Genomic DNA, 19,437 nt, shown 5'->3' with positions numbered 1-19,437 from the left:
GAGTGCATGTAATTGTTTTAAAATAGGCTGTCACAAACCAGACTCTTCCCTTTGTTGTTGATTTTTTTCTGACTTCCATGATGCTTTTAGCGATGAGTCTCACCCAGGGCTGCTTCAGATGCAGAAGATAAGACAAAAACCCCACTTCCTTGGAAAATCAGAGGCAGGTTAAGCGGTAGTGGCCATAAATACACACATGTGTATGGTTTTAATGCATTAATACACGGGTTTATCTCCGCGCTCGCAGCGCGTTCTGCTTCCCGTGGGTTGACCTTCCCGCCTGGGCGGTGCTGTGCGAGAGGCGGTGCCCGGCTCCGCTCCGCCTCCAGCCCCTCTCCCTCCGGCCGGGCCGGGCCGGGCCGAGGGGCCATAAAGCGGCGGAGGCGAGCGCGGGTCGGTTCCGCTCTGCTGCGCCGCGTCATGGGCTCGGCCCGCCGCAGAGCGTCGGTGGGGCTGGGGCTGGCCGGGGCCGCCTGCGCCCTCCTGGGCGTCTCCGTTCTGCTGGTGGGGCCCCGCATCGTTAAGGAGCAGGTTATCAAGGTCAGCGGGGCCGGGGGGTGCGTGTCTGCTGCGGGGTGCCCCAATGCTTGCGGCTGGAGCTGGTGCATGGCTGGGAGTGCGGAGCGGGGCTGGCGTGCATCCCGGTGCAAGGTGCAGGGGGTGGTGGCGCGGAGCCGGAGCCAGGGCTGGTGTTTGGGCAGGTTTTCCTGTATAGCGGGATCGGGAGCAGTGTGAGACAGCTGGGCCCTGAGGGACTCTGCTTCGGCGTCACCGCTGCGGCTCTGAGCAGCCTCTAAAGCTTAGTGTGGGCAAATAGCGGCTTGGGATGTGCCAGCTTGGGTTGCAGCAGACGTGCCTGGGCTGAATGGGCTCTCATCCCTGGCTAGCCAAGGGCTTTAGGCACAGCTGGAATTGGATGGGGAGGACAATGCCGGTGGTGCTGGGCTCAGCAGCTTGGCAGGCTGAGCATTGCACCCGGCACCAGCCCTTCCTTCTGTCCCTGCTGCCTTAGCCTGCCGCACCAGTTGTTCCTTTCATTAATGGGTTTGGACTTAACTCTGGTGAGACAATTCCCAGACTGGAAACGGGACAGATGATGTGCAGGTGGGCTCTGAAGGAGCCTTGTGCATGGAGCAACCTCCAAGTCACCAAAAACCTAAAGAGCTGCCTCTCTGGAGACCTGTCTTACCCACAGGTGTGCTAAGGCTGAAGGGGTGTTTTTTCCCTGAGCTCAAGACACAGGGCTATGGATGGAGTTGGTTTGTTCAGTGACTACTGCACAGTCTTTGGAGCCAGCACTCCCGTCCTTGCTGCTGGGATACCTTATCCTGCTGTAATGATCCAACTGGCTCAATCCCACATTCAGCCAAACCTTTTTCTCCCTGCCTAAAGGACATGTGCCCCTGCCTGGGAATTTCCTCAGGCTTGCACTTACCCAGAGCAACACCTGGAAATGTGCTTCTGATGGAAGAGGTGAATAAGCATCCCATAGCTGATGGCTGTGGTTACCTGTGCTGCAAAGTCCCTGTTGAAAATGAGCTTCTGTCCTTTGGAGGTGCTGCTGCCTGGGCAAAGCCACACAGTCCAGTGGTTTAAGCATTAGAAGTCAGTCTTTGTTCAGTTTCATGGACATCAGGAGCTGGTACCTGCAGGTAAAATGCAGAATGGCCCCTGCGGAACAGGAGTGACATTTTTGGTGCAAACCCCTTTCTGCCCTCTTTTTAGCTAATCCCAGTTCTTTCTACCTGATTAGCTAAATCCTAGTAACTTAAAATGAGGAAATACCAGCCCTTGTTCCTTTTCCCTTTATCCCAAGCCCTTGGTATCTGAATTTCCAGCGTGACCCAAAATGGTCCTGAGATCCTAGGAAACTTGATGTGAAATAGAAAAACTAACTGAGTTATATCCAGGGTGGTGAGAAATATCCCCAGCCCCATGTTCCTGAGCTCTGTCAAGATGGAGGGTTCCTGAGCTCTGTCAAGATGGAGGAGGACTTAGCTGCAAAGAGGCAGTGGTTTTGAGTGTGTCTTTAAGTCTGTAGGGAACACACAGTAGAAACAGGAAACTTGGAGCCTGTTTCCTGCCCCATTTGGAGTGCCACGGACCTGCCTAAGATACAAGCTGTAACACAGTGAGACTGCATCAACTCATCCCTCTGCCACTTGATGCTTCTGCTCCACCTGGGAGCTCTTGTGCTGTCCTGTCTGAAAGCTGGGAGAAGGCTGACAGTGCTGTCTTTGCTTTTTCAGCAGGGTGATGAGGATGGTGGTGAGAGGATGTAGATGATGAGGTGTGACACTGAGGCTGTGCTTGGGCACAGTGTGGTTGCTGCTCTTCATCTGAAGAGGAAACCTCTTGGCTCTTGGCTTTACTGAGCAGGGTGGCTGAAGCCTCCCTCTTGGAGGAGCAGGACTTGACCACTGTCTAGTCAGGAGGGGTCAAACATCCTGGTGATGCTTTATAATCCACCTAAGTGAAACACGTTCTTTCTATTTAGGCATATGACCATGTTTTTGACCTACAAGTAGCTGAATTCTAAAGCTACCCTGAGTAGATCTTAATTTGTAGCATCTGTGGAGTACCTCGAGCTGCTGTGCCCAGATGGGAGAAGGCTGAGAAATGTATCAGGGAGCCAGGATGCAGCTCCATCTGACTGGGAACGTATTATATAGATAAATGCATATGCAGGAAGAGATCCAGGGGGTGCAGGAATAAGGAAGTTAAGGAAAGCAGATGTTGCTGCTCATACTGTGTTGGAGACTCAGGAGTCAGATTTATAAAGCAGGCTAAATAGAAACATGTTCTATTGCTGCTCCTTCTGCTTGCAGGTAGCACAGCCTAGCCATGAAACTGCTAAAGATGCAGAATTGCAGGGAAGCCTCCAGCAGCTTTCACAACTCAGCCCCATGTAGCAGCAAATACATGTATGTTCCGATCGAGTTGCTCCAGGGCGTGAGAGCCATTATGGAACTGAGTTGCAAACGGATAACAGCCATGTGCCTTTGGCTATTAGCGGATCAAACCTGCTTCCATAAGCTGGCTGGGTTACTTAACCAAAGTAACAAAGGCTTGTGCTTGCAGAGGAAGCACAGATTATGGTGGAACTCATCCAGAAAAAGTGCTCAAGAAGGAACGAACAGACTCTTGTCCGTAAGGCAGTTCCCAGAAGGCTGGGAGGGAGTCGAAACAGATGTGGCCAGATGCCAGCTCCTGGACTGGGAACCTGGTGAAGGGCTTAAGTCACATTTGGGCTCCTCCAGGCATTTCCCAGCAAACAAGACATCAATATGGGAGCCAGGATTGGGGTTCTTCATAAGGCCTTTGACCTGCCTTATGACCAACTATGAGTCACTGCAGGATAGAGGTGAGAGGACGCAAAGGTGTCCTTCACGGCGCTGTTGGGACCCAGCTCGATTGCCATCCCGGTTCTCTCTTCTTTTTGGGAATCTAGTAGGCCCTCCCTGCTGGTACCCATATACTTGTGTCAATGGGCATGATGCCTTTTCCAGCCTTTGCCTGCTTTTGGCTGCATGGAGCTGCCAAACCTTGCTTACTTCAGGACAGGGTAGTTTATGCTTGGCAAGTCAGATATGCAGAGTTTTGAATAATTCAGTGCTGGCTTGTTATAATTCAAAGCGAGCCTCCAGCACATCAAAACAGCTCTGAAATCCTGTGGGTAGGATCTGGAAAGTTGAGCCTGAACAAATAAGCCTACAGACATCCTGTGCATGAACTTGATGCTTCTGCATGCAAAAGAGTTCCCGGTTTACATCTGCCTCAGTTTCAATCTGTATAACATGCCTGGATCCTCTGGAGAGCCCCTGCTGGAACTGCCACCTTCAGCTGGGCTTGATGTGGAGCTGAGGGTGGATGTGCTCAGCTGCAGCCACTGAGTCCAAGAGCTGTCTCCTTACGCTGTTTTTTCCCTTGCAGAATGTCAGGATCGACCCCGGCAGCATCTCCTTCAAGATGTGGAAGGACATTCCCGTTCCTTTCTACATGTCAATGTATTTCTTTGAAGTACTGAACCCCGACCAGGTCCTCCAGGGAGCGAAGCCGGTGCTGCACCAACGTGGACCCTATGTTTACAGGTTAGGTAGCACTTGTGGTCCAGCTAGGCATGAGCCCGTTCACCATGCTGCCTGCCAGGCTTCTGGCTATCTCCTTTGGCCAGAGGGCATAGGATAGGCATACTTGGAGCAAGGTTGGTGGCATAGGATTTTAAGGTGACCCAAACGTGCTCTAATTGCCCTGATCTTGCTAAAGCCAGAAGTAGGAGGACCTTTGGCCTGCGCTTCACTGAGTTGTGGAGCTCAGTCCCATGCTGGGACCTGTTGGGCAGCCAGACTGATATGGTCCAAACATAGGCATGAGGGGTGTTGGTATGGTGGTGGGCAAGCTGCATGTTCAGAGTGGACTTGTTTTATCTTCACGGTACATTTGAGAGTCCAGCTCCAGAGTTGGAGTCACCTCAATATCAAACTTCATGGGTAAGAGGCCAATCCAACATGAGACCCCGAATCTGCCTAAAATCAATGCTCTGGCTATGAAAACCAGTACGGAGCACTAGAACTTGATCAGGCCCATCTACAGCAGGGCTGGGTCTATTTGCTGTGGCTGAAAATGGTTGTTGAAGCCCCAGATGCTTCTCAGGACCTGAAACACGAAGTGATGGTGGATGTTGAGCGTGTGAACTTACCCCTAGGTAGCATGTGTTTGCTTACACATGTAGGCAAAGCTAGGTCAGCAGCCTAAGCAAGCTCAGGCAGAAAGATTACTGGTTTAATCCAAAGCTGTTTCACCAGCATTGGGGGAAACCTGACAGTATGTTTCCTTTGGGCTTGCCGGGTCACACCGTAACACCATGTGGATTCTGTATGTTGTGATTTCATCAGTCACTTGGCTTGGGAAAAAGGCTTCCCTCACTGTAAATAAGAATAAACAAAGGGGCAAAGCTTATTAGTGTCCTTGTGTTCCCGCTGGGAGAGATTAGTGCCCTTCCCTAATGTGCGCTATAAAGCAGAGGCTCCACAATAAAGGACTTTGTTTTTGCTGGCGGGTTGAGCTTCAGCTCCCTTGGGATCTGTAACGGGCTCACAAGTGTTGGGGAGAACCTTGTGCTACTGCGGCCTCCAGGAGGCTGAGGTGCCCCTACAGCATGAAGTGAAAGGGGAGCAGTGCTGGGCAGTGTGCAGGAGGTGGTACTAGCTGAAGCCTTGAGGAGAGCCATGATGGAAGGTCAAGCTGCCCTGCACCTGGGGACCATCAGGGAGATCTGGGGCAAATCAGTGTGGGCTCATTGCTGGGTCTCATGGCATCTAGTTTGGTCATCTTCTGTTAAGGAAGTTATTTGGGCATGTGTGTTGGTGTAGGTTTGCTTATCTGGGCAGTTCCCTGATATGGCTGGGCTTTTTAATGACTGTAGGTGCAGTGACTGAGGGTTTTTATGCTTTTGTCTCAAACTTCTCATCAGCTGGGTTTTGAGTTGTGAAGAAACACTTGGTGCTTTGCTACAGAATGCAATCTCTCAAGGATGCCTCGCTCCCAGGCTGTCATGTCCTCCTGCTAGACCCTAACCCTGGTTGCGCTGTGAGGTTGATACCACCCGTTCCCTGGGATGCTGCCTCCCCTGCCGTCCTTTGGCTTCTCCCTGGGGATGGGTCTCCTTCTTGTTCTTCAGAAGCAAGCCTGGGCCTGTGCAGCCCCTCCTTACTAACAGGCTTTGCAGGGGTATTGCCTGGGGGGACGGTTCCCATGATCTCTCCCATCTCTTTGCAGAGAGTTCAGGTATAAGACAAATATCACATTCCATGACAATGACACTGTCTCCTTCCTGGAATATCGGAAACTCTTCTTCCAGCCAGAGCTCTCCAATGGCCGTGAAGACGACTACATTGTTGTGCCAAACATTTTGATGATGGTAAGAATTTGCTCCATGGATAGTTACCAACTTCTGAGCTTGAGGGAAGGGCGATGATGCTCAGTACTGACTCAGAGCTTACTTTCAATTAGGGCTTAAGGCTAATAAAGCAATTAAGTGATTAAGCTAACAACATGCAGTTTTCAGCTTTCTGAGTGCTGGTTTTTGCCTTGGGCTATTACCCTTCCAAAACCAGAGTGTGCAGAGGGGCTGGCAAAGCAGCTGGGCTCGAGTCTGCAACCAGCATCCTCTGGGGAAATGAAGCCTGTGATCCCTCAATTGCTTTGTTCCAAAACTGTGGGTTTGGAGCAGAGCAATTGTTTGTCCAAAGGACTTTTTGAGGGATGTAGATTGATGTAGTCAAAGGACCTTGCTGAGCACTAAAGATGAGTTGCTTCCTCCTAAAAAAGAGGAAAAGATGGGCCTCTCATCTCAGGTTTATTTCTTTCCCAGGGAGCAGCTGTAATGATGGAAAACTTGCCAACCTTTGTGAAGATTTTACTGAGTGGAGCCCTGGCTGGCCTGAAGCAGCAGGCGTTCATGAACCGGACGGTGGGGGAGATCATGTGGGGCTATGAAGACCCTCTTATAGATGCAATAAATGCAATTGTTCCTGGCATGATCCCTTTCAAGGGAAAATTTGGCATATTTGTGGAGGTGAGTAAGCTGCTGGTTGGGAACACTAAAATCACAGCGGTGTTGGTCTTACGGGCAGCACAGATGCTGAATCTCCTCACAAAGTGTTTGGAGCAGCCATGTGTAGCTGGTGGTTGTGTCAGGCTGCCTTAATTCTCTCCCTGGGCAGAAATGCTGGTGTTTGAAGCTGTTGCTGGCAACTGAAATGAATAGAAATTCAGTAGCTTACAGTCTGTGGAGCACCCCCAGAGCTGAGGAAGCATGCAAAGTCGGTAACATACTGCAGTTTTGCTGTGTATAAGGGTTAAAAATTAGCCTCTCTTCTCTGCAGGTCAACAACTCCAATTCAGGACTGTTCACAGTGAACACAGGCATGAAGAACATCAGTGAAGTTCACATGGTGGATTCATGGAACGGGCTAAAGGAGGTAAGTGTCAAGCAGAAAAACTATAGTACGGAGGCAATGCCTGATCTAAAGCATGATAAACTGGAAGCTTTCGGTGCTGTTGTGTCTTTGGGTCTCAGGTTTGAAGGCAAGTTTCTACAGGACTTCAGCTGCTGCAGCTTCTGGCAAATTGGCAGAAGGTGGCTCTTGTTTTATGTAGCAAGAGGCTTACATGAAGTTATTAAGTTCAGCTCATCATCTGTGTCCGTTGGATTCCTGTGAAATCCTGTTGGAGCTGGTTGCTTTTGATGTTGAAGTCCCAGGATCCCATGGCCTGTATTTAAGGTGTTTCTTTACTTGTTAAAGGAGTGCTTATTCTTCCCCTGTGGGATTCCACTCCTAAAAATCATCTTAATCTACAGACCAATCACTGTGGGAGCACTTGAGACTGCTGGATCTTGTCCTATTTTTCCATTAACTGTGCAGATGTTTGAATGGGAAAGATCTTTGAAGTTCTTCAGTGTTGCGACCTCAGGCTGCTCTGGAAGCAGGGTAGAGTGATGGATGTCCCATGCAGGCCTGGAAGCCAACACTCTCCTTGTTCTGAGTTCTTCTCCCTACTTCTGTCCTGTAGGTGAATTACTGGCGGAGCCGTGGATGCAACATGATCAATGGGACAGCAGGAGAGATGTGGCCACCATTTATGTCCCCGACATCGCTGGATTTCTACAGCCCGGATGCCTGCAGGTGAGGCCAGCATGTCCCTGTGCAGGAGATGGAATGTTCATCCTGTGCACACGGCATACCTGTGCAGTGACACAGAGGGCTCAGGGCTCTCTGTTCTGTAGTTAAAGTTCAGCCACGGTTCCGTGTTGCAGTATCTGAGCTTTGCAAACAGCGTAGTTGTCTAATTAGCAGTGTCTTGTGCTATCCATTAATTACCTCCCAGATCACTGGAGAAGTAAAACTTGCTCATGTTGCATCAGTAGAAAATAACCCGTCTAGATAAGACGTGGGAGGTGAGAGGGAGAAGTAAGAGTTGTCACAAGGAAATGCAGCTATAAGCATTTGCAGAACTATTTCAGCTGACTAAATGGTTGCAGAAGTGATTTTGGGGCGGGGGTTGTGCCCCTGTTACCAGGCTGCTGCTTTTTCTTCTCTTTTTTGCCTCTTTGTTCCAGTGCTGCTGTGCATCTGTCCTGTGTAAAGACACCCTGACTTTAGCTGATCACACAGGGGTTAAAGTACCCTGCAGAGCCTGCCTGAGTGGAAATTCCTTGAGGCTGGAAGGAGGGGAGACAGGAGGTGGCACAAACCCCTGTCCCCAGCTTGGGAAAGATAACGTTAATTCAGGCTTTGTAGATAGTGCTGCAAAACAAGCAAGTGTTCTTGTTGAATAGAGAACAATGACCTCTTCAAACAAGCAGAGCCAGCTGAGCCAAGTATTAGTGCAGGAATTCCTCTACACAAAGGGCATCAGCAAATACCAAAATGACACTGGAGCCAATAACTTAGAGGGAAGTTTACCGGTAATCAAAGTTTAAATATACATGCCTGTTTTCTGTAGAGTATTCTAGGGAACAGAGCGTGTTTTTTGGCAAGGCATCCAGTGAAGAGGACAAAACCATACTTGGTTTCTTGTTAGCACAGGAGGTTCCTGCCTGACAGTGCTGTGGGGGAAATGGCTCTGCTGTCGTTTCTCCCCACATCCCCCCATTGCCACTCTGCTAGCCTGGCTAGAGAGGAAGGAGTCACAAAGATCAGTTAGTAGACTAAGAGCGTATCTGCCTTGCTGCAGGGCACATCTGTGCTGTTTGCACACTAGGTGCAGCTAATGCTGATATGCAGCTACCTGGATGTCCCTGCAAGGTAGGCAAGGCTTTATCCTGCTGATGTGCTGCAGCAGCCTCTGCCTCTGTGCTGGAAGGTGAGCACAGCCAAGAGTCATCCGTGTAACTGCTGAACATGCCCTAAATCCCACATCCTTGGTTCTGGTGTCAGAAGGTGTCTGTAGGAATAAGCATCCCTGTGCCCAGGCTGTCTGCATCCCTGTAAGCCTTGCTTGAGTGTGAAAGGAGCAAACCTCCTCCTGGAAACTTGCATCTTCTCCTTACAGCTGGTAGCAGTAATGCAGCATCACATCACAGCCTGTTGTATCAAGTCTGGCTGCATATGTAGTAAATATTTCCACTCCCCTGACAGCCTCTGTGCTGAAGTTGTGCTGCAGAAGACATTTAACCAATGTCCATCCCCTGTGCATGTCCCCTGAGCACATAAGAAGCCAAGGCTTGCACAAAGAGGCTATTATCTGTTGGAGAGCAGCCCTGGGGGTTACTTACATGCCTTTAAACTAACCTCACCTGGATATGCAAACTGACTTATAAACCTGTGTTTTCTGTCCATAACTAGTTCTGACCAACCCTTTATCTGTGTTTAAAACATGGAAAGCAAATGGCTTAAATACTCATTCTCCATCCAAAGCACTGCTCTGAGCATTTATCTCGATCTCAAAGTCTAAGTTACATTGCAACTGCATCTTATCCAGCAAAGATAAGAGCCCAGTTCTGGGCTGGGAACCTGTTGTCTAATCCTGATCCTTCTCCCATGAAACCCTTCCAGATCCATGAGGCTGGTGTACGAGCAGTCCGGGAAGTTTCAGGGTGTGCCCACCTATCGCTTCGTGGCACCAAAAACTCTCTTTGCCAATGGCACTGACTATCCACCCAATGAAGGTTTCTGCCCCTGCATGCAGTCTGGCATCCAGAACATCAGTTCCTGTAGGCTAAGTAAGTCCTTTCCTCCTCTGCCTTTCCCTGTACCAGTGTTTAACCGTGGGGATGCGATATGAGCTTGGCTGTCTGGAAAACCAGCTCTGTTATCTACCAGAGCACTGGGGTCTTGTGCATGGCATTCTCACCCGCAGGCATCTCAGCAAGGAGGGACAGAGGGAAAACCCTTGTACCTGAAGTCCTCTTGATCTCCATGGTCCTATGACAGCCTGGTGTTTTTGGGAATGCCTAAGGATATGGTGGGAGTTTTATGTCCCCTGGACTGTGGAAGGGGTAGGCAGAGGAGCATAGGTGGGAAGAGGCAGGCTGTGTAACTGTCAAATTAAATGTTTGGACACTGAATGCAGGTTATGCAGGTGTGTGAGAATTCAGCCCTAGTGCCCCAGCCTGTGTCTGGGTACAAGAAGTTGCCACAGCATTGTGTGAGGGTGCATAGGTGGGAGAGCGTGGCTTTAAGCATGAGGTCTTTACCCTCCCAGAGCTGCAGGGAGGGAAGGGAAGAAGCTTTCTGGTTGGGAGGAGAAAAGTATAAAAGCCTGTTCAGAACAAGTGCTGCAATAGCTTAAAAATCGCAGCAAAACGTCTCAGATGGGTTTGAATGAACTGAAGGTGTCTTTGCTCTCATCCAGATGCACCCATGTTCATTTCACATCCTCACTTCTACAATGCCGACCCAGTCCTGTTGGATGCTGTCGAAGGCCTGCACCCCAACAAGGATGAGCACGCGCTGTTCCTCGATGTGCACCCGGTGAGTGTGTGAGTGAGCATGAGCCTGCCAGGGTCCTCACCCATGGAGGAGCCTCACTGTGCCCTGGGGATCCTGCTGGGCTGAGTGTGGAGCCTGCCACTGGCTGCATGGTAGCCTTGCTCTGCTCCCATGGCACTGATTTGAGCAGGTTCCATAGTGCAAAGACTGGCGAGGACAAGTGCAGATAAAAAATGTCACAGCCATAAACTAATTGAGTAATTAGCCTGGCTTGTAGGAAATTGCAGAACCAATTATAAGCATAATTGTTTTGGTAAGCACAGTCAAGTTCTTTCCACTGACTCAGGTCTATAACACCAGGAGGTGTATCTAGCAGCAGCCCAGTTATACCCCAGATCTGAGATGAGAACTCAGTAGCAAAGCCTGAGACCATGCTGAAGCTGTCACTACTGTTTTTGGGCTGGCTTCTTCCAGTCTCTCAACCTGCCCATCTGACTGGCTGCTTTGGCACTGCACTGCTGCTGTGTTACACTTCTCACATATCTATAATAAGGGTGAAGTTACTGCTCCGTTGGTGATGAGTTGGGGTGTCCTGAGCCGTTGTTGTCCCAGCTGCTGATGGGGAGAGGACTTTGGGATCTTCCACCCATGGCCTGTGTGGCACGTGGTCAGATCTTCCAAACATTGTGATGTTTGTCCAAGCAAGAAACAAGTTCCCCTCTTGAGGCAAGGCGAGCCGTGCTGCTCATCGAGGCATTGGGTTCTCTCTGCTTTTCTTATCGCAGTTATGGAAATCTAATTAAGTTTATTACAGTATCAAACATCTACTGATAACAGTGCAATTAACTGTATTCTTATCTAGCTGCAGTCTGCTGAGTGCAAACGGGCAATACAGCAATAACTCTCTGCCCTTAATGTGTTGCAAAACTGCAGTGTCATGAGAAACCAATGCCTTAATGGGTATCATCGAGACCGGCTTTGAAGTGGGGTGTTCTCACGGTTTTAGGATGTTGGTGGACAGTGCTGTCTGTTCTTCATTATGGGAAACATTCTGTCCTTTCCTGTCTGCACAAATCTTGCATTGATGCATTTCTATCCTGCTGCTGGTAGGATGGACAACAGAAGAGGCTTATCAGGCTTCAGAAAACACTGGAGTTGCTATTAAAGTGTGCTGTGTAGGGGATCACTTACAGGTTACATTCACTGCTTGGTAATTTGAACTTGCTTATGCTGAGCCCCACAAGCCCTGGGTCACACAACACCTCCCTTGATGCTGTTTGCCTGCTGACTGCGTGCTGCCTTCTGCAGCAGCTATGTGTGTCCAAGTTAACTTTGTGCCTTCAGACCACCCAAAGGAGGTGCTGCCACAGTCTCACTGGCTGGTGACCCTTCAAGTGAAAGGGACAAACTGCAGACTGCCATGGGGACAGTGCTGTTCCTCTGTTAGCAGCCATTCCCAGAGCCTGGGGACTGGTGCCTGGTTGGCTGATGCTTGTGCTTTGGTGGAAACCTCAGCCATGCTCCTGGTCCTGTGTGTGGTGACTGCAGTAGAGCTCTGGATGATCCAATGCAGAGCAGCTAGGATGGGAAGCAAAGGGTTGCTCTTCTGCAAAGCTCTCCAGACAAACGTTGGCTTTACTAATGAGCTGGTTGGTCTCTTTCTATGCAGTTGACTGGCATCCCCATGAATTGCTCCATCAAGCTCCAGCTGAACCTGTACATAAAGCAGGTGTCTGGTATAATGTAAGTAGTCACCTTTTAGGAATGTACATCTCCCTTGAGCAAAGTTTACTCTGCCCAGAGATGAAGTAGCTTCAGCATTGCCAGTTGTCACAGTTGCAGAAGCCAGCTGGCTCATGGAGTGAAATGCCAGCTATCACAGTGACCTCAAACTGTCATGCTTTAGCAGTGCAGCATGTGGATGGCTTCTCCTGGTGAGGTGCAGAAGCGGTTCGCCTGCACTCTGCTGCTGCTCTGGTGTCACATCCAACATGAAGAGACAAAACATGCTTTGTCTATAGGGTTGACACTTGTAGCCTGTGTCCGAAAAGGCACTTTCAGCTCTGATAGCTAACAGAATGGTTCTTGCTGCTTTGACTGGCTTTAGGGCATACACCAGCAGACAGTCCCCAGTGCTGTGAGCTTTCACCCTCTGTTACCATGCAGGTGATCAAGATGTCTTGTAGCCATGTGAAGTCTAGCATTCCAGTTCATTAAGTTCATGTCCCTGGAGCCCAGATTTGGAATGGCACTTACTGCTAAGCACAAATAGAAGCATAAGTTCTGCACTTGTGTAAAAGGGCCAAGTTGGACCTGGTCCCTTAAGGGGGGAGCAGCTCACTGAAGCAGCAGGAATTGCTACTTCCTTACACTGTTTCCTGGCCATTATCAGTCTGTCAGACCCAGCTCTTTAGGAAGAATTATGACTCTAATTGTGGCCTGATCAACCAGAAATCTAAATGTGTGGTTTTTTTCTTCCCCCAGTCAAACAGGGAGGATTAAGCCAGTGGTCCTGCCACTGCTGTGGTTTGCAGAGGTGAGTTGCCTTCCTTGACCTGATCCTGCAGAGCCTCTCCTGTGGGAGGGGGAACTGCTTATGCATCACCCGGTGCTGGGGAAACTCCACTTTGGATAAAGCTTTAAGCAAGATAGACTAATTAACCACCAACAGAAGGCTTTATAATACTTGGCTGTGCCATTAATCCCTCTGAGCTGAACAAACCCTGCACTATAGTTGGTAAATCTCTGGCTCTGCCCTAGATGTGGGGTTAAATAGGGCCCACAACAGAGCTGCCAGCATCCCCAAGCTAATGTGGGCCTGGGAGTGCAGTCTCCAGCTGTGTGCGTGCCTGGCTGATTCCAACTGTTTAGTAAAAGCCTCTAGTCTGACTGAATCTTGCTTGAATTCCCTAATCTGTGCTGGGAGGGCCATTGTGCAGCTGGTTTGTCTCAGCCCTGGGTGGGAGGGAAATGCCACTGACAGCTCTGATTCTTTGAGCAGAGTGGATCCATCGAAGGCTCGGTCCTAAAGCAGTTTTACACCAACCTGGTGCTGATCCCATCACTGCTGGACTACCTGCAGTATATCTGCCTTGGGCTGAGCATCCCACTCATTATCTCAGCAGCTGTACTCATGGCAATGAGTCAGGTAAGAACCTGCAGATGTCTAAAGGGAAATGCTATAAGTCCAATCAGACTTAATCAGATGATGTAGATTGGGCTGACAATCTAACACTCCTGAGGAAACATTGGCTGATGCCACGAACAATGACCTAATGGTGCCAGATGCCAGCATGTAGCAGCAGGACTTCCTCAGCCATCTCAAAACTGGGCTGCAAATAGATAATATGAAAGCATTTCTGGCTTTCTCAGTGCACAGCAGCGATGGAAATGGGTTCCTGTAGGAGGAGGTATTTCTCAGCTCATCCAGTTGATGAAAGAACAAGCCTTGCTCATCAACCCAGCCTCCATAGAAAGCAGCAGGTCTGTGCCATTGCACAAATCTGTGCATCTCTGCAGGGTCCCAGCAGTTTTCTAATCTGAATAGAGCCTTCTCGAGGGGATGGAGCTACTTGAGCACAGCTTGTTCCCTAATGAAATGCAGTTGCTGTGTTCTTGCAGGAGAGGCACAGACACTGTGGCTGCTTCTCAGCCCTGGCTGTGCTCTGTCTTTCTTTGGAGCTCCCTTGGTTTTCAAGCAAACTGCTCCAAATAGCTCTGAGCTGTAAGGACAAAATATAAACCAGCTAAAATGTGTGATGGAGATTCAGCTCCCAAACATTCATCTGATAACACTAAGCTTTCTAAAAGCTTTATCTCTTCAAGTAGAGATCTAGCTCCCTACCCTTACCTGCTTCAAAGCAAGCTTATTTACTTTTCCACTACAACCAAGTGTCTTGAGCTGGCTCTAAAGTGAAGCTACTTGTGGGGATAAAAAGGTAATGCTTAGGATGAAAGCAGGCTAAGGGGGGAGCATGTGTGAGGGGCTGCTTTTGCTTAACCTCCTGTAACTGCCCTTACTGAAACACTAATACAGACCCACTTTAAACAGTGCCAGGGTTCTCAGAGTATCGCATAATAGGATTTTAACCAAGCCTACAACTGCTTAATTGACTTAAGCACATGATCCCAAATCCCCTTGTTCTTCCACACACCTCCCTGCAGAGTGGGAGTAATGCTAGGGCCGAGGGCTCGGCGTTAAACCCTTACTGTGCTCCTAAGGTGGTCAGGCTTTGTGTGCTGAACCTCTCTGCTTCAGCACTGCAAGTGCTTGTTGGCAAATGGACTTCACTCTGTTGCGTAGCACCAGCATATCTGAAAAATGTCTATTTGCTGGCATTATTTCTAAGACCTTATGCAGCCCTGGGCTGGCATTTCCTTCCCTGCTTTATGCAAGTCTTAATTCCTGCCATCAAAGAGCCTTAACTGTGCCAGGAAGGGTCAGGAAGAAAAGCTGGATTGTAAATCTGTTCAAGTCAATTAAATATCTGCGAAATACTCCAAACCCAGGCATAAGCCTGCTGTATTTGGGTGCTCAGCCAGAAGTGTGGTGAAGTGCTAGAACTGAAAATCAGCTGCAGGAGGTGCCTGACTACCTGAAAAATGATAAATGAGAGACTTGATGACCTTATAAATCTAAGTAAGCTGTGCAGCAACACATGAAAGTCTCATGTCTAATGAATAGATAAGAGCTTGTAAACTGGAAGACAGCAATTTGCAGCCAAGGTGTGTTCCTCATTTGATTGAAGTGTTGCTGATCTTTGCTGATGATTGCTTAATCATGCACGGTCCTCCCTCTTGAAGACACAGGTGAGGGGGCACTGAGCGGGGGCATTGACCACAGCTTCACGTGTCTGCCTGTGCGAAGGTCTCCCTGATCCCAGCTCCTTCCTGGAGTGTATCCTGTGTGCCTCTGGCTTCTGGAGGGAGCAGTGTGCTCTAAACCCAGTCCAGATGAGGTGCTATGAAACACTTAAATCTTAGTCTAGCTGATGGTGAAGCCAGTTTGAAATGTATCCATTGGACCTGCAGTTCTAAACAATGTGTGAAGCTCTGCAGGTATAAAACATGCCCAGATGCAGCACTGTAGCTAACATGGCCTAAAGCCTTTGTGGTGATGTGTTTGAAAGGCAAATGGATCATTCAAAACTGGCTTGACACTACCTGAAATCTAAAATAGGACTTAGTTTAACCTAGATTTTTAAATCTTCATTCATAACTAGATTCTAGTTAAACAGTGATTGGAAAATCTCCTCCTAAAATTGGAACCCTCATGGAATTCATGTCCAAGTGCACCATAAACGAGCCTGATTGTCTTCTAGGAAAAATGCACTTTATTTTGGAGTAGCAATAAAAAGAACTCAGACAGTAATAAGGCCAACCAGGCCACCTCTGCCAAAAAGCTGCCTCCGGTTAAGGGGACGGTGTTGCGGGAAGCCAGACTGTAGGTGGGTACCCAGTCAAGGTAACACACTTTTGTCTTGTCCTAATTTGATTGAACTTTGCTTAAGGCCAATCAAACAGCAGTGTTTACTGTCCATATCTACCAGCCATGCCCTCATAGCAAGCTTGGATATAAATGGTGTCTCATGGCTTTATTCAGGGCAATTTAGATGTCTTAATACTCACACTTAACTGGGCTGCAAGCACATGCTTTTATTGTTTCTCCTGGTGTACCAGATATGCAGCCCTAAAACTATCAGCAGGGATCAGGGTGAAAAGTAGGGCTGGTGTGAGGAAACACTTTTCTTGCCTATTTCTTCCCACTCTGAGTGTTTCAGATCCAGAGGTAAGTTTTGGAACGAGCAAAACCTCATGGGGTAACAGGGGTAGTCACTTGGTGGGTGTCATTCTCCTCCGGGATATGGGAGAGCCTCCATGGAAAGGCTTTCAAGAGGGAATTTCTGATGTATTAAAAAATCTGGGTTTGTATTACAGGATCACAAAGTAACTGAATCGGTGAGGTTGGAAGGGACCTCTGAAGGTCATCTAGTCCATCAGCTCTGCTCAAGCAGGGCCACCTAGAGCTGATTGCCCAGGACCATGTCCAGATGTCTCTTAGTATCTCCAAGGATGGAGATTCCCCAACTTCTCTGGGCAGCTTATTCCAGTTTTTACAGTTTTCACAGTGAGAAAAACCCAAGTGTGTGCCCTAATGTTCAGGTGGAACTTCCTGTGTTTAAGTTTGTGCCCAGTGGCTCTTGTCCTGTCCTCTGGACACCACTGTGAAGAGCCCGGCTGTGTATTTACACCCTCTATTTGTATACTTGCATACATTGGTAGTACCCCCCCCATGAACCTTCTCTTCTCCAGGCTAATCAGCACCAGCTCTCTTGGCCTTTGCACACATAGAATCATAGAATAGTTAGGGTTGGAAAGGACCTTAAGATCATCCAGTTCCAACCCCCCTGCTCCAGTCCCTTACTCAGTTTAGTGGCCCTTTGCTTCTTCCTGTAGTTCCATCTCTCTTGTCCTAGAAAGCCCAGAATTGGACACAATGCTCCTTGTGTGGCTTCACCAGTGATGAGTAGAGGGGAAGGATCTTGACCTGCTGGTATCACTTCTAATGGAGTCTAGGATATGGTTAGCTGACTTTGCTATGTGGGATGCTATTCTTCACTCATATTCAACTTGGTGTTCACCAAGACCCTTGGGTCCTCTTCTGCCAAACTGCCTAAGTGTTGGGTGACCCTTACCATGTAATGGGGCATGGGTTTGTTCTTCCCCAGGTACAAGACTTTGCACATCCTCCCGTTGAACCTCATGAGGTTCATTCAGCCCATTTCTCCAGCCTGAGATGTTCCTCTGGAGGGCAGTATGACCCTCTGGTGTATCACCTACTCCTCCCCATTTTGTGTCATCAGCAAACACACATATCATTAATAAAGATGTAAAACAGAGTTGGAGACAGTATTGACCCCTCATGTACACCGCTAGTTACTGGCCTCAGTCACACTTCTCATGATGCTCTGAGCTTGTCTCTTCAGCCAAGTTTCAGTCCAGCTCACTGCCTGCCCATACTTCGTGGATTCTTTACAAGAATCTTATTGGAGACAGTGTTGAAAGCCTTACTCAGATCCAAGTAGACAATATCCCCAGTTCCCCCTCATCTATCAAGCCATTTGTTTAATCATAGAAGTTAACCAGGTTGGTCAAGCACAGTAGCTGCTCCATCACCCCCCCAAGGATTGGAGGGAGGCTGACTGGCCTGTAGTTCCTGAGGTCTTCCTTCTTGAACTTCAAGATAGGAGTGACACTTGCTTTACTTCACGATTTGGACACCTCTCCCAGTTGCCAGGATTTGTCAAAGATTGCATGGAATGGCCTTACTGTGAGAATAGCCAGCTCCCCCTTTAGCTCTCATGGGTGCACCCCATCAGGGTTCATGGATTTACATATGTCTGGGTTGCTTAAGTATTCTCTGACCTCATCCTCCGCCAGTAAGGGTATGTCTTCCTTGCTCCCAGGGTTCCCCTGTCTAATACAGCAATAAGCCCACATGTGACACAGCTCTTCAGGTTGGGCATTTGGGGGGGTTGTTACAAGTGTAGGAACGGAAATAGCTTCATTTTGTTAGGGAGGTGGTACAGAAAATCATCAGAAGCTTTCAGAAAGCAGTTCTTGGCCATGTGAAAGTCCAAAAGGTTTGGGGTGCGCGTGTTATAAGTGGGGCTGTGGTCTGACCGCGGTGCCACCACCATGTGCATGGCTGTAACTGCTGTCCTCTCCTCTGCAGAGACCCCCACATCACCCCCCCACACAGAGCAAACCACCCCCCTCTGAGACAACACCGCTCCTACACGACGCTGCCGCGCTGAGCCAGGACGATGCTGAAGCCTGAGCCCTGGCACGTTTCCCACTGGGACATGTCTATGCTGGGCAAGACCTGCTGTGGATCCTGAGAGTTCTCCAAAGGTGAAGTCATCCTGAGCAACTCAGTGGAGACCCTGCACACCGTGGCAAAGGCACAGGATATCACTGCTGCACCAGCACTCCCGCACCGGGGCACTGGAGGTGTCGTCCAGACACTCAATACGGTGTCCAAGAATCCTTGTCCCCAAGGGGCTGGCCTTTGCTGCAGCCCCTCTCTTCCTTTGGGAATGAAGACAGTCGTTGGCTGATCCAAGAATTATTTTGCAATTCAAAACTGCCTATTGCTAGGAATAAAAGGTACTTTAATGGGAGCCTTTTAAATAAATGAGGTTTGTATATGTAGCACTGATGGGATTTAGTGACGGTTTTAAAAGCCACCGTTCATCTCATGCAGATGGGACTTGCTATTCTGAAGCCACTTATGGTTTTATTACCACTTGATGTGACTGGACTACGCCACAAATCAATTCTGGGTGCTGTCACTTCGGTGATGGCTCTTCCCAGGGTACCTGGAGCCTGCTTGGGGTTGCTCCAGCCTTTGCATGTGTTGGAGAGTACAGCGGTGACTTCTAAAACCCCAGTTCTGTGCCATGACCTTGTGTTCCAACAGTTCCAGCCCACAGCCCGTTTACTTGGCCCCTCCTTGCTTTAGATGGCTGCATGAGATGAACCTTGCCAAAACCTCTGGTCCATCTGACCTGTCAGTCGCCGTTGGTGCTGGGTGGTCACTGCATTGCTCTGGCGTTGCTGCCTGCACATGGGAAGGGAGCAGGCAGAAGCTTGACCTTTAACAGAGATATCCTTGATCGTTAACAAAGGTATTTGTGCTTTTGAGATGGAGGAAGCGATGTGCAATTATGAAAGCAGTGATGGCCTTAGGTGTTGATGAAAATGCTGCAGATTTCTGAAATGATGTCTTGGGGGATCTGGGGCTGGATGTTAACGGGAGGTGGGAGGGCTGGGCTCACTCTTTAGTGGGAAGGAAGCCCAAAGCCCAAGGATGTTCATGGCTGGCTACCCGTCAGTAGTTGTCTACCACTCCTGCCTTCCCTGCTTCCAACCAGGAGCTGGGGTAGCCCTTGGGAAAACCAAAGGGGCCAGTGCTGGTGCCTCTGGCGAGGAGGGAATA

The 19,437-nt window shown here is 49.1% G+C and overlaps 1 protein-coding gene across 1 annotated transcript; it reads left to right on the top strand.

The window, feature by feature from the left end:
* Positions 1–407: 407 nt before the first annotated feature.
* Positions 408–19,079, top strand: SCARB1 (scavenger receptor class B member 1). Its single transcript, XM_080628636.1, has 12 exons — positions 408–540; positions 3,934–4,091; positions 5,779–5,920; positions 6,374–6,577; positions 6,888–6,983; positions 7,576–7,688; positions 9,561–9,727; positions 10,360–10,478; positions 12,106–12,179; positions 12,921–12,972; positions 13,438–13,584; positions 18,172–19,079. The coding sequence occupies exons 1-12, from the start codon at positions 421–423 to the stop codon at positions 18,274–18,276; spliced, it is 1,497 nt and encodes a 498-aa protein (XP_080484762.1). The 5' UTR covers positions 408–420; the 3' UTR covers positions 18,277–19,079.
* The last annotated feature ends 358 nt before the right edge of the window (positions 19,080–19,437 follow it).

This window comes from Psittacula echo, assembly GCF_963264785.1.
Source record: "Psittacula echo genome assembly, chromosome: 13".
Lineage (NCBI taxonomy): Eukaryota > Metazoa > Chordata > Aves > Psittaciformes > Psittacidae > Psittacula > Psittacula echo.
The sequence above is the reverse complement of the archived record's forward strand: the minus strand, read 5'-3'. Positions and strand labels throughout refer to the sequence as shown.